Below are 21637 nucleotides of genomic sequence, written 5' to 3' on the forward strand. Positions count from 1 at the left end.
CACTCGCTGCTCCTTTCAATGGCCTTGTTGGTCTACAATAATACATTAACTATATCAAAGAGATGGAGAGAACACAACAAGTAAAAGAGTGCTAACTTGCAGTTATCTATCTTGTTAATGTTAAAGGGTGAAGGTTTGAATTTAATTTGACCCCTAGATTTATGTTGTTTTAATGATAATGCTTCTCTTCTCTGTACCAGGGGCTCTGTACTCTGGGCTGCCTCCCTTGAAGACAATTGGAGAGCTGAGAGAATTGATTTCTTTTGACTAACTGAAAGATCTGAAAAACACTGTTTTAAATATATTTTGACTCTCCATATATACAAAAAAAGGTCACCATAATTTGTACACGATTTTATAATAGTTTGAAATTCATTCATGATAATGTGTTTTTTGAATTGTAAGCTTGTTACTTTTGCTGTAAAAATAACTCTCTGACTAGTTGAAATAGTACGTTATAAGAGTAGCCCAGAGCTGGCTGGGCCCAGGCCACGGCGGTGTCACATTTGATCATATTTCTATTGAAAATAAAAAGAAGTTTTTTTTAATGCAGAACGCGAGCGTTGGATTTCCGCAAATATTTTGTGAAAGATAATGAAATAATGAATTTGCAATTACTGAGGAGGAAACAATAGCTGCTCTGTGGATGATGTTGCCTTACATGTGTATGGTAATGAGTGGATGTCTGTGTGTGTATAGTGTGTCTGTATATGTGTGATTGCATATGTCTTTCTGTGTGTGTGTGTACAGTGTATGAATGCATTATGTCTTTGTGTGTGCGCAAATACAGTGTGTGTGTATGAGTGAGAGAGAATACATTGTGTGCGTGTGTGCGTGTGTGTGTGTGTGTGTGCATGAGCATGACTACTGTGTTTGAGTGTGCCAGGGGGCAGTTCTCCAAGAGTACTGGTCTTATTGTGGGGTGTGAGGTCTTTAATGTTGGCCCAGGTAGGCCAGCCCTCCCCAGGGCCCCAGTATCCATCCATTTGACCCGTTTCATCCTAACGCTTTGATCACAGACATGCACACACACACCACGCACAGCACATACGCACAAGTGCCTACACACACACACACACACACACCCTTGAAAACTACAATTACGAACAAGCAACAGGTTCATCTAAGCTTCAGGCAGTTTAAAATGCTGCCGTTGCTGTTTTCTCTTCTGTTGTCTCTCTACTCTACAGCATGTCCCTCACTTTCTCCAGGCTTGCACACTTTCCAGAGAAAAGTTTTAAAAAGTTCACAGGAAGTACTGTACTGTATTAGGAAGTACAGAGGTGATAAAGTAGTGAGGTGATGTCACCTCTCAGATAGGACAACTCAACCCCAATAGACAGGATCAGTCTGTGCCTCTATAGCTTTGGGATGGGAAGTCTGTTAATTCTAACGCTACGTTGCTACACAGTTGTGACACTGTTCTCCAGCTAGGCTTGAGGGAGAGACTGTGACGCGTGAAAATAGCATCTCTGTTCTCTCCTTCTCTTTTCTTTCCTCCACTTGAAAATAACATCTCTCTCTCACTTTCCATCTCTTTCCCTCTCATACTCTCCCCTCTCGCTCTCTCTCCCCCCTCATTTCTCTCACTCTCCTCGAGTTGTAATTGCCTCTCTTAGACTCCCGTCACAATCCCCAGTGTCTGCCTGCCACAGACCATCAGCAGCTGAACAAAGGAATCCAACGCTCTCCTTTAATGATGCATGAAAATAGCAGTGCACAGGCATAGAGTGGCCTACTATGTTTTACTGTCATACTGAGAATAGATAAAACCTTATTGAGAAATTATGGTTGCCTGTGGTTGGTTTTGTAAGAGCAGGATTTGTACCACAGAAAATATTCTGATTGTGTCGTTTGTGTTGTTGTTTGTCTTACCTGTTCCGTAGGTGTACATCCGTATCCTGGACAACGAGTGGAATGTCTACAGACGCTACACAGAATTCCGGGCGCTTCACAACCACTTACGCTCACAATTCCCGCAAGTCGGCACGTTCAACTTCCCACCCAAGAAAGCCATAGGGAACAAGGTATGTACGGTCAGGAAAATCATTGCCTTTGTGATGTAATCAGGTTTTTACTATTGGTCACCCTCCGTCAATGTTGTTTTGAATGACCTGTAGTCAAATGTATTGAATCTGAATGTATTGTTAAGTCATATTGTGGTCACTTGGCCATCACTTGAATGGACAGGCTTGGATGTTAGCCTCAGTAGCCCCTAGGAAACATTACCTCCCTCTCCCGTTCTGTCTGTCTTCATCGCACTTCCTCTCTCTCCTTACTCTCTACCTCTCTCTCCTTACTCTCTACCTCTCTCTCCTTACTCTCTACCTCTCTCTCCTTACTCTCTACCTCTCTCTCCTTACTTTCTACCTCTCTCTCCTTACTCTCTACCTCTCTCTCCTTACTCTCTACCTCTCTCTCCTTACTCTCTACATCTCTCTCCTTACTCTCTACCTCTCTCTCTACCTCTCTCTCCTTACTCTCTACCGCTCTCTCCTTACTCTCTACCGCTCTCTCCTTACTCTCTACCGCTCTCTCCTTACTCTCTACCTCTCTCTCCTTACTCTCTTCCTCCCTCTCCCTCTGTTCCAGAGGGAAGGAGTCTTTTTAAGTCTCTGAGTAGAGGAGAGGGGGCTGTGGGTGCTTTTGTTACATAAGTTGTGGAGTAACTTTGACATGGAAACACAAAGGAGTGCACTAAGCCTGGGGGCAGAGTTTAAAACTAGATAGTGTGAGAGGGTGTTTGGAGCTCACAGTAAAGATGTAGGGGCAGAGGGTTCATATAGAGACAGGATTGCGTTGGTAATTGAGTGTGTGTGTGTGTTTGCGTGTGTGCGCATATGTGTAGGTGAACGCTTGTATGCATTTGAGAGGGAATTGTGTGTGTACATGGGTAGGTGTGTGTGTGTATGTGTGCATGCATTTGTGTGTCTGTGTGTGTAATCAGTGAGCCTGCTTACCTGAGGTATGGGCTGTCATGTCATTTTTAATCTCATCATTGTTTCCTCTGATTCTCTCTCCCTCCCTCCCTCCTTCACTCCCTCTATCCTCTCAGAAGGAACACTTTGTAGAGAGAAGGCATTGGTTCTTCTCCCTCAGGTGAAGTGTAGTGCGCTGGCAAAAAGCCTCCCCCTCTGTCTATCTGATCTCCGCTGACGGAGACGGTTATGCTGTTATGGAGATGTGTTGTTTAACAGCACTGTAGTCAAACAGATAAACTGTTCTCTTTATTTCACTCACTGGGGACGTACGTTCAGTTCTCTCTCTTCATGGAACACAGCATCGTTGCAGATCGGAAATATGGAATGTCTATGCTGTATATATTCTAAGGAGACTTTGAGCGACGCTGGGGCTTACATGTTGGATGTGTTCAGTTAATAATGGGGGGGATGCTAATATTGGTGTATATGATCAGTGGTCATGGGAAAAGGAGGCTCTCCAAACCCTTTTAAGTGGGTTGCATGGATGTCTGCTACAGAATGGATGAAACGAGAGCGCTGTCACTGGAGATGGGGAAACAGGAAGGAACACACATACACACACACAAGTGTACACACACACTCTGCCTCAGCCCCGCCATGGTTATCCTCATTGAGAAGCCAGAGCTAACAACCTTACACACTGAGGACCCTGGGTCATCATGCCTGCTAAACATACATACACACACACACACACATACACACACACACACACACACACACACACACAGAGAGCACCTGATCCTGAGAGAGAGAGAGACGTTTAGCTAATCTTGTCAGTTGGCTACAGCTACTGCATGGGACTGTATTTGAAGGAAGCTCATTCTAATACCCACAGTACCTATAGGATGTATCTGCGTTAGCTTGCAGGATCAGGTGTATGGATCATGGAATGAAATACAGGTAGTGTTGTGTGATGAAAATGTAATCAATCTCAGTTTTGTGATACAGTTGAAGTCGGAAGTTTACATACACCTTAGCCAAATACATTTAAACTCAGTATTTCACAATTCCTGACATTTAATCCTAGTAAAAATTCCCTGTCTTAGGTCAGTTAGGATCACCACTTTATTTTAAGAATGTGAAATGTCAGAATAATAGTAGAGAGAATGATTTATTTCAGCTTTTATTTCTTTCATCACATTCCCAGTGGGTCAGAAGTTTACATACACTCAATTAGTATTTGGTAGCATTGCCTTTAAATTGTTTGACTTGGGTCAAACGTTTCGGGTAGCCTTCCACAAGCTTCCCACAATAAGTTGTGTGAATTTTGGCCCATTCCTCCTGACAAAGCTGGTGTAACTGAGTCAGGTTTGTAGGCCTCCATGCTCGCACACGCTTTTTCAGTTCTGCCCACAAATGTTCTATAGGATTGAGGTCAGGGCTTTGTGATGGCCACTCCAATACCTTAACGTTGTTGTCCTTAAGCCATTTTGCCACAACTTTGGAAGTATGCTTGGGGTCATTGTCCATTTGGAAGACCCATTTGCGACCAAGCTTTAACTTCCTGACTGATGTCTTGAGATGTTGCTTCAATATATCCACATAATTTTCCTTCCTCATGATGCCATCTATTTTGTGAAGTGCACCAGTCCCTCCTGCAGCAAAGCACCCCCACAGCATGATGCTGCCACCCCCGTGCTTCACGGTTGGGATGGTGTTCTTTGGCTTGCAAGCAACACCCTTTTTCCTCCAAACATAACGATGGTCATTATGGCCAAACAGTTCTATTTTTGTTTCATCAGACCAGAGGACATTTCTCCAAAAAGTATGATCTTTGTCCCCATGTGCAGTTGCAAACCGTAGTCAGTTTTTTTAAATGGTGGTTTTGGAGCAGTGGCTTCTTCCTTGCTGAGCGGCCTTTCATGTTATGTCGATATAGGACTTGTTTTACTGTGGATATAGATACTTTTGTACCTGTTTCCTCCAGCATCTTCACAAGGTCCTTTGCTGTTTTTCTGGGATTGATTTGCACTTTTCGCACCAAAGTACGTTCTTCTCTAGGAGACAGAACGTGTCTCCTTCCTGAGCGGTATGACGGCTGCGTGGTCCCATTGTGTTTATACTTGCATACTATTGTTTGTACAGATGAACGTGGTACCTTCAGGCGTTTGGAAATTGCTCCCAAGGATGAACCAGACTTGTGGAGGTCTTGGCTGATTTCTTTTGATTTTCCCATGATGTCAAGCAAAGAGGCACTGAGTTTGAAGGTAGGCCTTGAAATACATCCACAGGTACACCTGCAATTGACTCAAATGATGTCAATTAGCCAATCAGAAGCTTCTAAAGCCATGACATCATTTTCTGGAATTTTCCAAGCTGTTTAAAGACACAGTCAACTTAGTGTATGTAAACTTCTGACCCACTGTAATTGTGATACAGTGAATTATAAGTGAAATAATCTGTCTGTAAACAATTGTTGGAAAAATTACTTGTGTCATGCACAAAGTAGATGTCCTAACCGACTTGCCAAAACTATAGTTTGTTAACAAGAAATGTGTGGAGTGGTTGAAAAACGAGTTTTAATGACTCCAACCTAAGTGTATGTAAACTTCCATAACTGCCAGTGTACGTAAGAATCCCAGCTCAATGTATTACCACGGCAACATTATCTGAGCATTACTCGGCGTCCTGCTCTATCTGAGAATCTCCTAACTGCATTGACATAGCATCACACACACACACCCCTGCCACTGACAGCTCCTAAACAGCTGATTTGTCAAGGGCTCGGCTGGCAAAACACACTAAATGTTCCCGAGGGCGCCTGTCATATCTCCCCTGACGGACACCATCGCCATGACTGCGGAAGGAAGAATGATGACATCAAAGGCTGGGACTGTCTGCTCTGCTCTGCACCCGCTTCCCAGAGTTCAACTGTCAGGGTTTCTCCTCTCAGCTTTGATGGAGGTTTTTCCTCTCTCTCTAGTTCTCTCACTCTCTCTCTCTCTCCCCACATCTTTCCCTCCCGTGTTCCTTTCATTTGGATCAAATCACTCAATTTTTCAATGCTGCTTTCCTCTTCCTCCCCTGCTGGGCTGCTTTGTAGAGACAGTGTTAGGGGGTTCCACCAAGTCAGAGAGCTGTTAGAGACTACGGAGCTGTCTACTGTCCTACTCTCTGCCCAACCTAATCATTACAGTAGAAAACCAGCCAGAACTGGAGACCTGGAAACCAGATGCAACCAGAGCGTCATCATTTTGTAAACATTTGATCTTTCTGATGATAATAACATTATATAAGATTGTTATGAAATTAGTGTTAGGTAATATTACAGTACATGGAGGGCTGTAAAAGTCAGGGCTGCCGTTTCACCTTGAGAGACAGAACAGGAGAGCTAAGTGAATAATTAACCAGTAAACGTTGAATAATTAATGAATCTTGAATGTTGTGTTCACATGTAACATGCAATATGCATGTGTAATGCATTTAATGATGGCAAAGAGACTTTGTGGAGGTCTTGTATGAACATCCTGAATTACTTGTGATCTTTTATGCATCACTTGGCCGGCGGTTTGTATAAACGTTTTCATAGGAGCAGTCTTTGTTTCTTTGCGTACCGTATCATAATTCAATGTGGTGGCCTGATTTCTACTCTACTGTATCTTTCTGATGTTTTTGTATTTTAGTCTACACTTCTTCCTGTTTATGACATAGTTGACCTTGTTTTGTAACCAATCTTTATAGTTCACATCTCTTTGTTTATATTATGTATCTTCCAAGCTAAAAATGGTGTGTTTGGCTTGATTGTTGTACCCCTATGGACGATTACTTTCTATTCGCTAAACCCGTCACAAGCGTTGCATTTGAGTTCCATCACAAACAACTCCTTTGAACTTCACAAATCTGTTCATGCCCTACCCATGACCCTTTGCTGGAGCTGTGTTGGCCTACTTTGAGCTCTCGTCGCCTTCCTACCTCTGTCAGGACTACTCACGTCTGTATCACCGCTCTGTGAATTGGCATGGCCGTGCTGTGGCATACGCAACTTTTGGGTTGCTAGACGTTCTCGTTAAATGCTCACCTATCCTCCCCTACAAACCTCCCTCCTATCATTTCTGTCTTAAGTAACCTACTGTCTTAATCTGTGATTGAAATTTACTGTATACAAAATCGTGTACTGCACACAAGAAAATACACTTTTTTGTGTGCCTGTCACGAATTTCCAATAAGCAATTTGTGTCTATTTTACAATAATCTGTGGTACTGAGTTGGGCATACTGTTCCCTCTGATCTTGAGATTTGTCCTCTGTCTCACTTTGACTGTGTGGTTCACTTGTGTCGCCATGCTCTCATGTCATAAACATGCCCGTGTGTATCTGTCTGAGTTGTCTTGTAAATTGATGTAACATGCCTCATAGCGGACAGGTGAAGCCAGTGGCGATCCTATCTATAGCAAAATCTCCATTGTGTCTGTGTGTGTGCCTTCAGTGTTGATGTGTTGATGTCCATGCCTGAGTGTGTATGAGTCCCTGAGTGTGTATGAGTCCCTGAGTGTGTATGAGTCCCTGAGTGTGTATGAGTCCCTGAGTGTGTATGAGTCCCTGAGTGTGTATGAGTCCCTGAGTGTGTATGAGTCCCTGAGTGTGTATGAGTCCCTGAGTGTGTATGAGTACCTGAGTGTGTATGAGTACCTGAGTGTGTATGAGTCCCTGAGTGTGTATGAGTCCCTGAGTGTGTATGAGTCCCTGAGTGTGTATGAGTCCCTGAGTGTGTATGAGTCCCTGAGTGTGTATGAGTCCCTGAGTGTGTATGAGTACCTGAGTGTGTATGAGTCCCTGAGTGTGTATGAGTCCCTGAGTGTGTATTAGTACCTGAGTGTGTATGAGTCCCTGTCTTATAATGAGTTAGATTACAGTAACATGCCTCATATAGCAGACAGGTGAACGCTGGTGGCATAAGAATAGCTCATGTCTTTATATGTGTACATGTAAACATACACCTCCATAGTACCATCTCTGTGTTGACGTCCATGTGTGGGGAGTTTATGTGAGTCCCTGTCCTATAGTGAGATGTACTATAGTAAAATGAGTCATCTGGAACAGACAGGTTAGGGACGGTGGCAAACAAAGAACTACGGGGCTATATTTGCCTCTATCTGTGTCTCTACACTACTGTCATACGCGTGTGTGTCCATCTGTCTGTCCGTCAGTCAGTGGGCTGCAGCAGGTTAGCCTTAAAACGGCAGGTGAGGATGGTAGCTATAAGTAGAGCTGTACAGCAAAATCTTCAGTGTTCATATCCTGGTGTAAGCAGTTTTGATGTTGTGGCGTTACTTTGTGTAACTATGAAGACCAGCTGTTGTTCATATCTTTAATATACTGTTGTTCAATCAGGGAGTTGCCTGTGTTGGTTTTAATAACCAGAGTTGAGTGTGATTATGTCACTCAATGTAGAGTAAAACACTCAAACATTTAAACATGTATTATTTTAAGTGTTTTATTTGAATGATAACACATTTACTTAAGCACTCACTTGGTGAAGGCTACAGGACTGAAAGTGAATGAATACAACAACCATGTCTGTCTAACAAACATAGTCATGGGTGGCAACTCTACAATTCACTCGAAAGGCAGACTGGGAAAAAGTAGTAATCTAAAGTGTTAAATTCACAGTATCTTTGAACACTGAGTTGTAAAATGTAAATGCCACTGGTGTTGAAAAGTATCAGTTGGACAACACTCAAAAGTGTTGTCGTCACCCAATATAGTGTTCAATATCTACACCATTGGTGTGAGGAAAAGCAAACTGTGACAGTGTTAAAAGAGAAACGCTTAGAAAAGTGTTAATTTAACACTTTTTTCTGGTGGTTCTCGTATAAAAACTTCAAAAGTATTAAATTGTACACCCACAGTGTTCAATTGACTGATTGGAATTTGACGGCTTGACATCCACAGAGCCATAGGGGCTAGAGACAATGACTGAGCGAGGCTCAGTGTGTCACTGAGTGAGAGACAGAGAAAGGGGGTGTTACATCTCCATGCAAACAAACCATGAAATGAGACATGGCAGCTGGGACCTTATCTTATCTGACAGCTGGCGTCATTCTCCACCCTCCTACCCTACACACTTATCCATAACTCCTACCTGTACTTTCCCTCTCATTCTCTATGGTACAGTATTAACGTCTCCCTTGCCTCTGTCCTCTCTTCTCCTCCCTAGGATGCCAAGTTTGTAGAGGAGCGTAGGAAACAGCTCCAGTCGTACCTGAGGATGGTGTTGAACAAGCTGATCCAGACCCTGCCAGAGTTCTCTGCTAAACCCACCAAGGAGACCCTGCTGCAGCTGCTGCCCTTCTGCCTGTGAGTGTCAGATGGGGAAAACACACATTTCACAAAGTGCTTCATAATAATATATTGCCTGACACATCTGTGTGTGCGTGAGAATGCGATAGATAATGCAAATTGTTTTGTGAACACATTCAAAGTGACTTATTGTGCCAGCCCAGTCATGGATCCAGTCATTGCCTGCATCATTTACACCAATTGATGCTGTGACCACTCACAGATCCCAACAAGAATCCTGTCCTGTTCTGTAGCAGCTAATAGTCATAACACCGAGGTTCTAAAACACTGAGATCAAATAAAGAGCTGAGTTGATGATATCTACATTAACAGTAGAGCTGTCTTAGCCATTGATGACTCATCCAAAATGGTGACCTCTCTTTTATGAATGACTGAGCGATTCCTGGTCTGGCCGCAATGTTGTTAATGGGTCCCTGGTTAAGAGGGGGCTGAGATGGAGAGTGAGATATTAGAACCTGATTCCTCAAAAGCTGCACTTGTCATCACTCCTCTCTTGGAAGGTGACTCAGTCTCAACTCACCCCAAAAGTGTCGCCCTTAGTGTTGGCAGTCAGCACGTTCTGCCCAAAATGGCACATTCACAGGAACACAGAAAGCATAGAGTTCAAGTTCTAGCCTCAAGTTCTGGTTTGTGCCAAGAATAAAATAAAAACCCTAAGTGGCATTACTAACCTCTGGTTTCCTTTGCTGACTTCTTGACCTTTTGTCTCCTCCCAGGGACACACCAGTAGCCAGCGAGGGGAGCAGTAAGACAGCCCGGTCCAAAGCCTCGTCACGCTTCCCCAGACTGGGGCGCAACCGAAACCAGGAGGGCCGCAACCCAGAGCCCCAGAGCGGCGACCTCTAACCTCTATCCTCTACACTCTGACCTTTCACCTCCTCTCTGATTTGAGCTGATACTGAGGGTACTTCCTGCTCCTGGACTGACTAAGAGCCAGAGAGAGAGACGGACAGTGGAGGTTATGGAGGGGAGAGGCAACAGCAGGACCTTATATCCTCTATTTCTGGGAACCACAGAGGCTGACTCTGTCTGCTCTCCTACCCTGAGGATTCACTGAAAGACCACACATGGATGAACTGGGTCTAGGACAGACATTAAAACAAGATGGGAGGACTGTTTCCTAATTTTACTCAGTTTTCTAATGAAACTGTATCATGGTCATGGTGGCTGCAGTGTTTTCTAGCTTTTTTTGCGTTGAGGTGAGGGGACAAAGAAAAGTGTTCTTCAAACAAAACTAACATGGTGTTTTCTTGGTCAATGTCAGCATTTTGGTGCCATTTTGTATTTTGACATCATCCCTTTACCTGACATTGACCAAGGCGATGGCCATTCATCTTTTATATTTATTTTACCAATCTGTTACCATACGATAATGTGCACAATGACATATTCCATCACACAATTTAAGAACTTTTAATACAAATATTACTGCTGGACTGATTATCCAGCCGTTCCAATGATTGTGGACTGAATGTGACTTAGCAGGAGACTTAACGGTGAATAGATCTTAGATGAATGTCTTACAGTTGGGTAACACTTGAAGAGAAGCCGCTTGATCAAGTGCATGAAAGTTTGTACACTGCTTTAACTTGTATGAAACAGAAATCCGAAATACATACATATTACTCAAGAATAGAGATTACTTCGGGAAAAAATAAGAGATTACTTGGAAAATATGTGATGGAAGTTGTTCTTGTGACCGCCCCCCCAGTCAGCTGTCCAATCAGAACTGTTAAAATGAGATGTAAACAGGAAGTTGCAGATGACAACACACTGGGGAAGACTGTAAATCAGTTTGCACACATCAATAATATGAGCAAATTATGAAATGATGACCAATCTTATTTTGAAGCACAATTATCAAATATTAACGATAAACAACAAACTGTTTTTTTTTTCATTCACCCTGACAAACCACGCTGCTGCTGCATATTGTATGTTAAACTTGTAATGGAGAAATGGAGAAACAGGACCCTGGTTCAAACTATTCATAACAAAGCACTTCAATAGATCTAGCTATTCTTTCTACTCAGATATTAAGCGATGTTGTCGTTGCCACTTCTACAGGACCGCTACTAAGGTTAATTTCCTGTTTGTGTCTCATGGCTAGGACCAGGTGTTTTTCCCAGACCATGTGACCTGACCAGGAGAAACTCTGGACCCTAGTTGTAACTGTAACTAGAGCCCAGAGTGTTTCCTGGTCATTTCATGACTAGAGCCCAGAGTGTTGCCCTATCAGGTCACATGGTCAGGAGAAGGAAAAACTTCTGGCCCTCCACAACGTTCCTGTCTTTAGAGGGCTTCTCTTGTACCTTCTGTCCTACCTTTTAGCCCAACAGTCTGCCTTAAATCACTGTCAGTGGCACAGAGAGACTAATGAATAAAGGGGTTCATACTGTACATACAGTGGCTTGCGAAAGTATTTTGGAGCACCCCCCTTTTTCCTATTTTGTTTCCTTACAACCTGGAATTAAAATGGATTTTTTGGGGGTTTGTATCATTTGATTTACACAACATACCTACCACTTTGAAGATTTTTTATTGTGAAACAAACAAGAAATAAGACCAAAATAAACAGAACTTGAGCGTGCATAACTATTCACCCCCCAAAGTCAATACTTTGTAGAGCCACCTTTTGCAGCAATTACAGCTGCAAGTCTCTTGGGGTATGTCGCTATAAGCTTGGCACATCTAGCCACTGGGATTTTTGCCCATTCTTCAAGGCAAAACTGCTCCAGCTCCTTCAAGTTGTATGGGTTCCGCTGGTGTACAGCAATCTTTAAGTCATACCACAGATTCTCAATTGGATTGAGGTCTGGGCTTTGACTAGGCCATTCCAAGACGTTTAAATATTTTCCCTTAAACCACTCAAGTGTTGCTTTAGCAGTATGCTTAGGGTCATTGTCCTTCTGGAAGGTGAACCTCCGTCCCAGTCTCAAAACTCTGGAAGACTGAAACAGGTTTCCCTCAAGAATTTCCCTGTATTTAGCGCCATCATTCCTTCAATTCTGACCAGTTTCCCAGTTCCTGCCGATGAAAAACATCCCCACAGCATGATGCTGCCACCACCATGCTTCACTGTGGGGATGGTGTTCTCGGGGGGATGAGAGGTGTTAGGTTTGCGCCAGACATAGCGTTTTCCTTGATGGCCAAAAACCTCAATTTTAGTCTCATCTGACCAGAGTACCTTCTTCCATATGTTTGGGGAGTCTCCCACATGCCTTTTGGCGAACACCAAACGTGTTTGCTTATTTTTTTCTTTAAGCAATGCCTTTTTTCTGGCCACTCTTCCATAAAGCCCAGCTCTGTGTAGTGTACGGCTTAAAGTGGTCCTATGGACAGATACTCCAATCTCCGCTGTGGCTCCTTCAGGGTTATCTTTGGTCTCTTTGTTGCCTCTCTGATTAATGCCCTCCTTGCCTAGTCCGTGGGTTTTGGTGGGCGGCCCTCTCTTGGCAGGTTTGTTGTGGTGCCATATTCTTTCCATTTGTTAATAATGGATTTAATGGTGCTCCGTGCGGTGTTAAAAGTTTTGGATCTTTTTTTTATAACCAAACTCTGATCTGTTATTCTCCACAACTTTGTCCCTGACCTGTTTGGAGAGCTCCTTGGTCTTGATGGTGCCGCTTGCTTGGTGGTGCCCCTTGCTTAGTGGTGTTGCAGACTCTGGGATCTTTCAGAACAGGTGTGTATATATACTGAGGTCATGTGACAGATCATGTGACACTTGGATTGCACACAGGTGGACTTTATTTAACTAATTATGTGACTTCTGAAGGTAATTGGTTGCACCAGATCTTATTTAGGGGCTTCATAGCAAAGGGGGTGAATACATATGCACGCACCACTTTTCCATAATTTATTTTTTAGAAAATATTTTAACAGGTTATTTTTTTAATTTCACTTCACCAATTTAGACTATTTTGTGTATGTCCATTACATGAAATCCAAATAAAAATCCATTTAAATTACAGGTTGTAATGCAACAAAATAGGAAAAACGCCAAGGGGGATGAATACTTTTGCAAGGCACTGTACATACCAATGGTGTTGTTATTGTGGTGTTATACATATGGAAGTCTAAAGCAGGAACTGATCTGTGACAATGTTGGTTCTTGATGATTCATTAAGGGCATGAACATTAGAATTGTAAATGAATTGGGTGGATGTACATATGTATACATCAACGTATGTACAGTATATACAGTATGTACAGAGCCTTCAGAAAGTATTCACACCCCTTGACTTTTTCCACATTTTGTTGTGTTTTAAAGTGGGATTAAAATGGATTTAATTGTAATTTTTGGTCAACAATCTACACAAAATACTCAGTCAAAGTGGAAGAAAAATTATAAAATTTGTAAAAAATAATATGAAAAATAAAACATATCTTGATTAGATAAGTATTCAACCCCCTGAGTCAATACATGTTAGAATCACCTTTGGCAGTGATTACAGCTGCAGGTCTTTCTGGGTAAATATCTTAAGAGCTTTCCACACCTGGATTGAGCCCATTATTCTTTTCAAAATTCTTCAAGCTCTGTCATATTGGTTGTTGATCATTGCTAAACACATTTTCAGGTCTTGCCATAGATTTTCAAGCAGATTTTAGTCAAAACTGTAACTCGGCCACTCAGGAACATACACTGTCTTCTTGGTAAACTACTCCAGTGTAGATTTGGCCTTAAGTTATTGTCCTGCTGAAACGTGAATTCATCTCTCAGTGTCTGGTGGAAACAGACTGAACCAGGTTTTCCTCTAGGAATTTGCCTGTGCTTAGCTCCATTCTGTTTATTTTTTATCCTGAAAAACTCCCCAGTCCTTAACGATTACAAGCATACCCATAACATGATGCAGCCACCACTATGCTTGAAAATATGGAGAGTGGTACTCAGTAATGTGTGGTATTGGTATTGGTCACTCACCAGAAATGTGACTTCCTGGACCTGGATCCTTTGTTTGAACTGCCCAAGGCAGCCCTATTCTTCCCGGGTGATACTCCAAAACGTCGCCGCCGGAGTGGGGTTCTTGTCAGACTCAGGAGGCATGCATACCATCCACCGCTTCCGAGTATATTACTCGCTAACTTTCAGTCACTGGACAATAAAATAGATGAGCTCAGGGCGAGGATCTCCTTCCAGAGAGACATAAGGGACTGTAACATACTCTGTTTTACGAAATCGTGGCTCTCTCCCGATATATTGTTCCTGTCCATACAACCAGCGTGGTTCTCCGTTCAGCGTGGTTCTCCGTTCATTGCATGGACAGGAACAAAGCACACTTCGAGAAACACAGAGGCGCACGGGTATGTCTCATGATTAACAACACATGGTGTGATTGTGGTAACCTACAGGAACTCAAGTCCTTTTGTTCTCCCGATCTGGAATACCTCACCATCAAATGCTGACTGCATTACCTACCGAGATAATTTTATAGTCACTCGTGTACATTCCTCCACAAGCCGACACCGCGACAGCTCTCAAGGAGCTACACTGTTCCTTTGTGCAAACTGAAAACCGTGTATCCTGTGGCCGCATTTATTGTAGCTGGGACTTTAATAAAGGACATCTGAGGAAAACGCTCCCAAAATTCTATCAACACATCTCCTTTGCTACTCGCGGCGCGAACATTATTGACCATTGCTACTCTCCTTTCCGGGACGGCTACAAGGCCCTCCCAGGTTCTCCATTTGGGAAATCTGATCAAGCCTCCATCCTGCTCCTCCCCACCAATAGGCAGAAATGTAAGCAGGAAGCACTCGTGGTAAGGACTGTTCAACATTGATCTGACCAATCGGAAACTATGCTTTTGATAATAATATAATAATAATATGCCATTTAGCAGACGCTTTTATCCAAAGCGACTTACAGTCGTGCGTGCATAATTTTATTTTTTTTGTGTATGGGTGGTCCCGGGGATCGAACCCACTACCTTGGCGTTACAAGCGCCGTGCTCTACCAGCTGAGCTACAGAGGATCACGTGGACTGGGATATGGAAGTGCATAGGGGACGTTGTTCCTACTGTGATGATTAGAACTTATCCAAACCAGAAACCGTGGATAGATGGCAGCATTCGCTCAGAACTGAAAGTGCGAACCACCGCATTTAACCACGGAAGGTGACTGGGAACATGGACATGTACAAGCAGACCAACTATGACCTCCGTAAGGCAATCAAAGAGGCAAAACATCAGTACAGAGACAAAGTAGAGTCTCAATTCAACGGCTCAGACACAAGACGTATGTGGCAGGGATTCAAGACAATCACGGATTATAAAGGGAAAGGGACACGACACCTCGCTTCCGGACAAACTAAACACCTTTGCCAGCTTCGAGGAAAACAACACAGAGCCGCTGACGTGAGCCCCACGCTGCTCATGAGGACTGTGTGCTCCCGATCTCGTGGCCAACATGAGTAAGACATTTAAGCGTGTTAACCCTCGCAAGACTGCCGTCCCAGACGGCATCCCAAGTCACATCCTCGTAGCATGTGCAGACCAGCTGGCTGGAGTGTTTAAGGACATATTCAATCTCTCACTATCCCAGTCTGTTGTCCCCACTTACTTCAAGATGTCCACCATCGTTCATGTACCCAAGAAAGCGAAGGTAATTGAACTAAATGACGATCGCCCCATAGCACTCACTTCTGTAATCATTAAGTGCTTTGAGAGGCTAGTTAAACCCCTAGAGTCACATGGTGACGTCATTTTGAATATTGAATAGCTCCCTGTGTGTTTATGCTAGAGACTTACCATTTATTGTAGTGGCTGCAGCTCAATCCCCTCTTTCCGCCAATATAAAGTTTTGTGCCTATTCCATAACATGGGGCTTGTGAAAGCGACCTTTATCTACACGAGAGTATCCGGACAAGAAAATTGTCACAATTGTCTGTAAAACCCGAACCATGTGAGCTACAAACGAATATGTCACCAATATCAGAAGGAGAGACTCACGAACACGACAGTGTCGGTTGTTTGGCTCTACGACATCCACAAGCTTTATGCAGTCATCTGAACTCTGTCGCGGACGTCCTCTTTCGAAGAGGTCTTCTCACAAAACCGACTGTCCAGACCGAACCATATGAATGACATGAATGAATGACATTTTAATTTTGTGTCAAATTTCCAGACACATAAACAAACATTACAATAATTCACTGTGATAATTCTGTGATAATTCTTCCGGTGTTCTGTGCAGTACGCACCGCATAAAGAGTGAATTATAAATCAATACATAATAGTAAATAAGGTTATCCATGCAATAATGATATTCCTAGAGCAGTAAAAATAATACAAATAAATAACAATAAATACAGATAAATAAATACAGAAAAATGAAATGGAAGGCGTTTGAACCTAGTCTGGCACAAAAAGAAGATTCAAGTGTCAGACTGGCCTACACACAATCTATATACATACGTGCCATTTGCTATATAGGAGCTAAATATTTTTCCAATGTAATTATAGGTTGCCCTTTTTCTTTTATTCCAGGCTTTATCAAAAAATTCTGCAAAGGGAAATACACAATGGACAAAAAAACATTTTAGTTTCTCCTCATGTACAAGCAGACCAACTATGACCTCCGTAAGGCAATCAAAGAGGCAAAACATCAGTACAGAGACAAAGTAGAGTCTCAATTCAATGGCTCAGACACAAGACGTTTGTGGCAGGGATTCAAGACAATCACGGATTATAAAGGGAAAGCCAGCCACCGAACCATATGAATGACATGAATGAATGACATTTTAATTTTGTGTCAAATTGCCAGACACATAAACAAACATTACAATAATTCACACGTTTCCACTGCTCCAGAGTCCAATGGCGGCGAGCTTTACACCACTCCAGCCGACGCTTGGCATTACGCTTGGTGATTTTAGGCTTGTGTGCAACTGCTCGGCCATGGAGACCCATTTCATGAAGCTCCCGACTAACAGTTATTGTGCTGACGTTGCTTCCAGAGGCAGTTTGGAACTCGGTTGGGGGTGTTGCAACCGAGGACAGACGGTTTTTACGCGCTACGTGCTTCAGCACTCGGCGGTCCCATTCTGTGAGCTTGTGTGGCCACTTTGCGGCTGAGCTGTTGTTTCTCCTAGATGTTTCCACTTGACAATAACAGCACTTACAGTTGACCGGGGCAGCTCTAGCAGGGCAGAAATTTGACAACTGACTTGTTGGAAAGGTGGCATCCAATGACGGTGCCACGTTGAAAGTTATTGAGCTCTTCAGTAAGGCCGTTCAACTACCAATGTTTGACGATGGAGATTGCATGGCTGTGTGCTCGATTTTATACACCTGTCAGCAATGGGTGTGGCTGAAGTAGCCGAATCCACTAATTTGAAGGGGTGTCCACATACTTTTTTTTATATATAGTGTATCTCTCACACGAATTCACCCTTAATCAAACAAAAGGTTCTCAGTCTGGGTTTATGATTAATCTCCATAATTTATTTTCATATTGCATCATCAGTTGTTTTTTTAATAGCGTATATATCTCTCCCTTAATTTGTCATCAAAATAAAGACCCCAAATATTTATAATTGCTAGTAAACTCAATAATTTCTTAACCAAAACAAAACTGAAAAACACTTCTCTTAGTACCTGGTTTTCTAAAATACATTATCTGTGTTTTTTTCTGGTTGATCATGAGTCTCCATCTTTTGCACCAATTGACTGTACATAAGAACATTTTCTGCAGTTCTTGTTCAGTTTCTGCCATCAAGATAATTAGGTTTAATTTAGGTTTAATTTATTTTCACCAAATAAAATATGTGATAAACAACAATACAGATAAAAACAAATAAATAAAAAAGACAGTACAGGTGCATCAAAGCTGGGCCCGAGAGACTAATTAACAGCTTCTATCCCCAGGCCATCAGACTGTTAAACAGCCAGCACTAGACGGCCTCCGCCCAGTACCATGCCCTCTGCCCTTTAGTCAATGTCACTAGCCGGCTACCACCGGGTACTCTACCCTGCACCTTAGGGACTGCTGCCCTATGTACATAGTCATTGAACACTGGTCTCTTTAATAATGTTTAAATACTATTTATATATCTACTGCTGCACTAAATGTATTATTATGTGCTTGTTTGACATTTACTGCATTGATTGATAGGAACATAAGCATTTCCCTGCGCCCACCATAATGCCTGCTAACTGTGTACACGACCAAGACAATTTGTGTTGTTTTACAGGGTCAGCCATGTAGAACAGCCCCCCTGGAGCAAGTTAGAGTTAAGCGCCTTTCTCGAGTTAAGCGCCTTGTTGGCTCAGGTATTCGAACCAGTGACCTTTCACTCTAACCGCTAGGCTACCTGGATGGACGGATAAACGCATTGTGAATGTTACATCTGTATATTAGTTATACTGTTGGCTCTTTAACGTCCATTATACATCGCATTTAGTCTTTATTTATTCCTTCCTTTGCTTTTGTTTACTAACACACACTCCGACATATCCAGGGGTGTGTTCGGTCGATGAAGACGAGAGTGTACTAAATGTGCATTGTCTATTGACCAGAAAATTGTGTACATGCCTAGTTAGGATTGGGATGAGTGCTCGCGGTTATGTTCGACAGAGTACACACTTGCTCACTTACAGCTGAGCGGATACAGGCCAAACACACCAAGCATTTACACAGAGATTATATTTACAGTTTCAGGTGTACTGTAGGGCATTGACTTTCAATCTACATTATATATACATTTACATTTTAGCGACTTACAGTTAGTGAGTGCATACATTATTTTTTTTATTTTTCATACTGGCTCCCCGTAGGAATCGAACCCACAACCCTGGCGTTGCAAACGCCATGCTCTACCAACTGAGCTACATCCCTGCCGGCCATTTCCTCCCCTACCCTGGACGACGCTGGGTCAATTGTGCGCCACCCCATGGGTCTCCCGGTCGCGGCCGGCTACGACAGAGCCTGGATTCGAACCAGGATCTCTAGTGGCACAGCTAGCACTGCGCCACTGCATAGCAATGAATACAATAGGCCTACTGAGGTCCCTTTTTACCATAGGAATATAAGCCGGTCCTTAAAGTATAGTTTTCTCTCATTGAAATGATGGCCCAGTATGGTGGGATAGGACTGTATACCATTACCATGCTTTTACCTTTGTATCTGAAAGACATGAAGGCAACAGTGACCTTAGTTAAGATGAGGTCACAGCATAAACAGATCTTTACCAACACAAAGACTGGTTATGCTTTATATACAGTACAGTTATACAGTAATAGGCTACAGTCATTTGAATACCGGAAGGCATGGCTTTAATTTCTACATTGAAATGAAAGGTAAGAAAATAGAATAATTTATAGTTTATGAACTTAATGAATATGGAATCTCAGAAGCTTGGAATCTATGGCTAGGATTCTGCATGAATCTTAGTGGTATATTATAATAATGTCATTCATTACCTGACCATTGCTGCTTCCCCATTTGATTACAGCTGTGCAGATCTGTGCAAGTGGCCTGTATACAGTAGCTGCTCGCTGGCGTGATGGAGTGGCCATCTTGGCCACCTATTCATCTTGTTGGAAAACCAAGCTTCCCTAGATCTGAAAATACTCTACTGTTCTTCTTCTCACTTGACTCAAACGTATTATCCCATATGGCACCCTTGTCCCTATATAGTGCACTACTTTCGACCAGAGCCCAAAACTAGTGGACTACCAGACATGCCACCAGGGGTCATTTCCCAGTCCTCAAATCCAGAACAAATTCAAGAAAACTTCATTGTAATAAAGTCAGTGCAGATGAAGGAAAGAGGACATAAGGCCGTATTGTAATGCATTCTTAAACACACACACACACTACTATAGGACGATAAGCCGGTCCTTAAAGTGTAGTGTTTGAAATTTACTGCCCGACTGAGGGACCTTACAGATAATTGTATGTGTGAGGTACAGAGATGAGGTAGTCATTCAAAAATCATGATAAACACTATTATTGTACACAGAGTAAGTCCATGCAATGTATTATGTGATTTGTTAAGCACATCTTTACTCCTGAATGTGCCATAACAAAGGGGTTGAATACTTATTGATTCAAGGCATTTCAGCTTTTCATTTTTAATCAATTTGCAAACAGTTCGATAAACATAATTCCACTTTGACATTATGGTGTATTGTATGTAGGCCAGTGACAAAACATCTCTATATAATCCATTTTCAATTCAGGCTGTAACACAACAAAATGTGGAAAAAGTCAAGGGGTGTGAATATTTTCTGAAGGCACTTTCGATAGAGCCATAATCGCATGGACTCTCTTCCATTTCAGATTGCTCAAGTGAACAGCAAACATGGTTTAAAAAAATTGATAAAGCAACACCTCATGGCACAATGCCTCTACCCTAGATGACCTAGATGTTTTGTGTGTATGTACTGATTTGTAGGCTATGTGTGACGTTTTTACTGTAGCTCAGTTGGTAGAGCATGGCGCTTGCAACGCCAGGGTTGTGGGTTCGTTTCCCACGGGGGGCCAGTATGAAAATGTATGCACTCACTAACTGTAAGTCGCTCTGGATAAGCTGTTCTTGTCTATTAATGTTCCGTATTATGTCATGTTTCATGTTTTGTGTGGACCCCAGGAAGAGTAGCTGCTGCTTTCGCAACAGCTAACGGGGATCCAAATAAAATAACAACAAATATAGGGAATAGGGTGCCATTTGGGACTTAGCCTCAGACACCCTTTTCTAGATAATTGCCAGTAGCTCCTCAATCCATTGCTCCCTTCTGGGCTACTAAACCTCACACACCTCATAAAGCTCAAAGCTTTAACAATAGGCCCAGTGGCTCTTTTGATCAAGCCTCCACCTTTGATCTAACCCTTTTGAAAATGATGTGGAGCTGCTGTCGTCTACGGGGGGCAGGCACGTGCACAGATTACCTTTGCCCTTCCAGTCTCCAAAGTGACCTTTTGGGTGGTGGCATAATTTCCCCCCAAAATATTGATTAATATAAATATTTTGTCATTGTTGTTCGGAACCCACTGCCTGCAAGTCGTCGCGATATCGTCAAGTTCGCCAACCCCCACCCTGCCCGTTGTTTGCGCCTGATGATCTGCCCTGTACGGGGCTCGTGCACGCCCAATTGTGCCTGTTTCCCAATCTGCCCTTTATGGAGATTGTGTGCGCATGGTATCCAAACACCATCCAACAGTTTGAGAGCTGTGGTCACCGGTCGAGTGTGTGTAGGTAGCTACCTAGTTTAAACATTTGATTAACACTTGATAAAGCCTACATCATCATCAATATTCGGTCTGGTTGGCTTATAAGTGCAGCAGAGAGAGACAGAAACGACCCCCCAACTCCACCTCTTCTTCAATCGGGAGTTGCACATGTGTGTCAGGGC

At 42.8% G+C, this 21637-nt stretch overlaps 1 protein-coding gene across 1 annotated transcript in view; it reads left to right on the plus strand.

Moving 5' to 3' along the window:
- snx29 (sorting nexin 29) overlaps positions 1–11871 on the plus strand; it is a 103425-nt gene extending 91554 nt beyond the window's left edge. The window contains exons 19-21 of the mRNA XM_084141778.1: positions 1887–2027; positions 9138–9277; positions 9997–11871. Coding sequence (XP_083997904.1) covers positions 1887–2027; positions 9138–9277; positions 9997–10126 — 411 coding nt within the window. The 3' untranslated portion in view covers positions 10127–11871. The remainder of the gene's footprint in view (positions 1–1886; positions 2028–9137; positions 9278–9996) is intronic.
- Positions 11872–21637: the final 9766 nt, after the last annotated feature.

This window comes from Coregonus lavaretus, assembly GCF_964263955.1.
Source record: "Coregonus lavaretus genome assembly, chromosome: 25".
NCBI classification, from domain to species: domain Eukaryota; kingdom Metazoa; phylum Chordata; class Actinopteri; order Salmoniformes; family Salmonidae; genus Coregonus; species Coregonus lavaretus.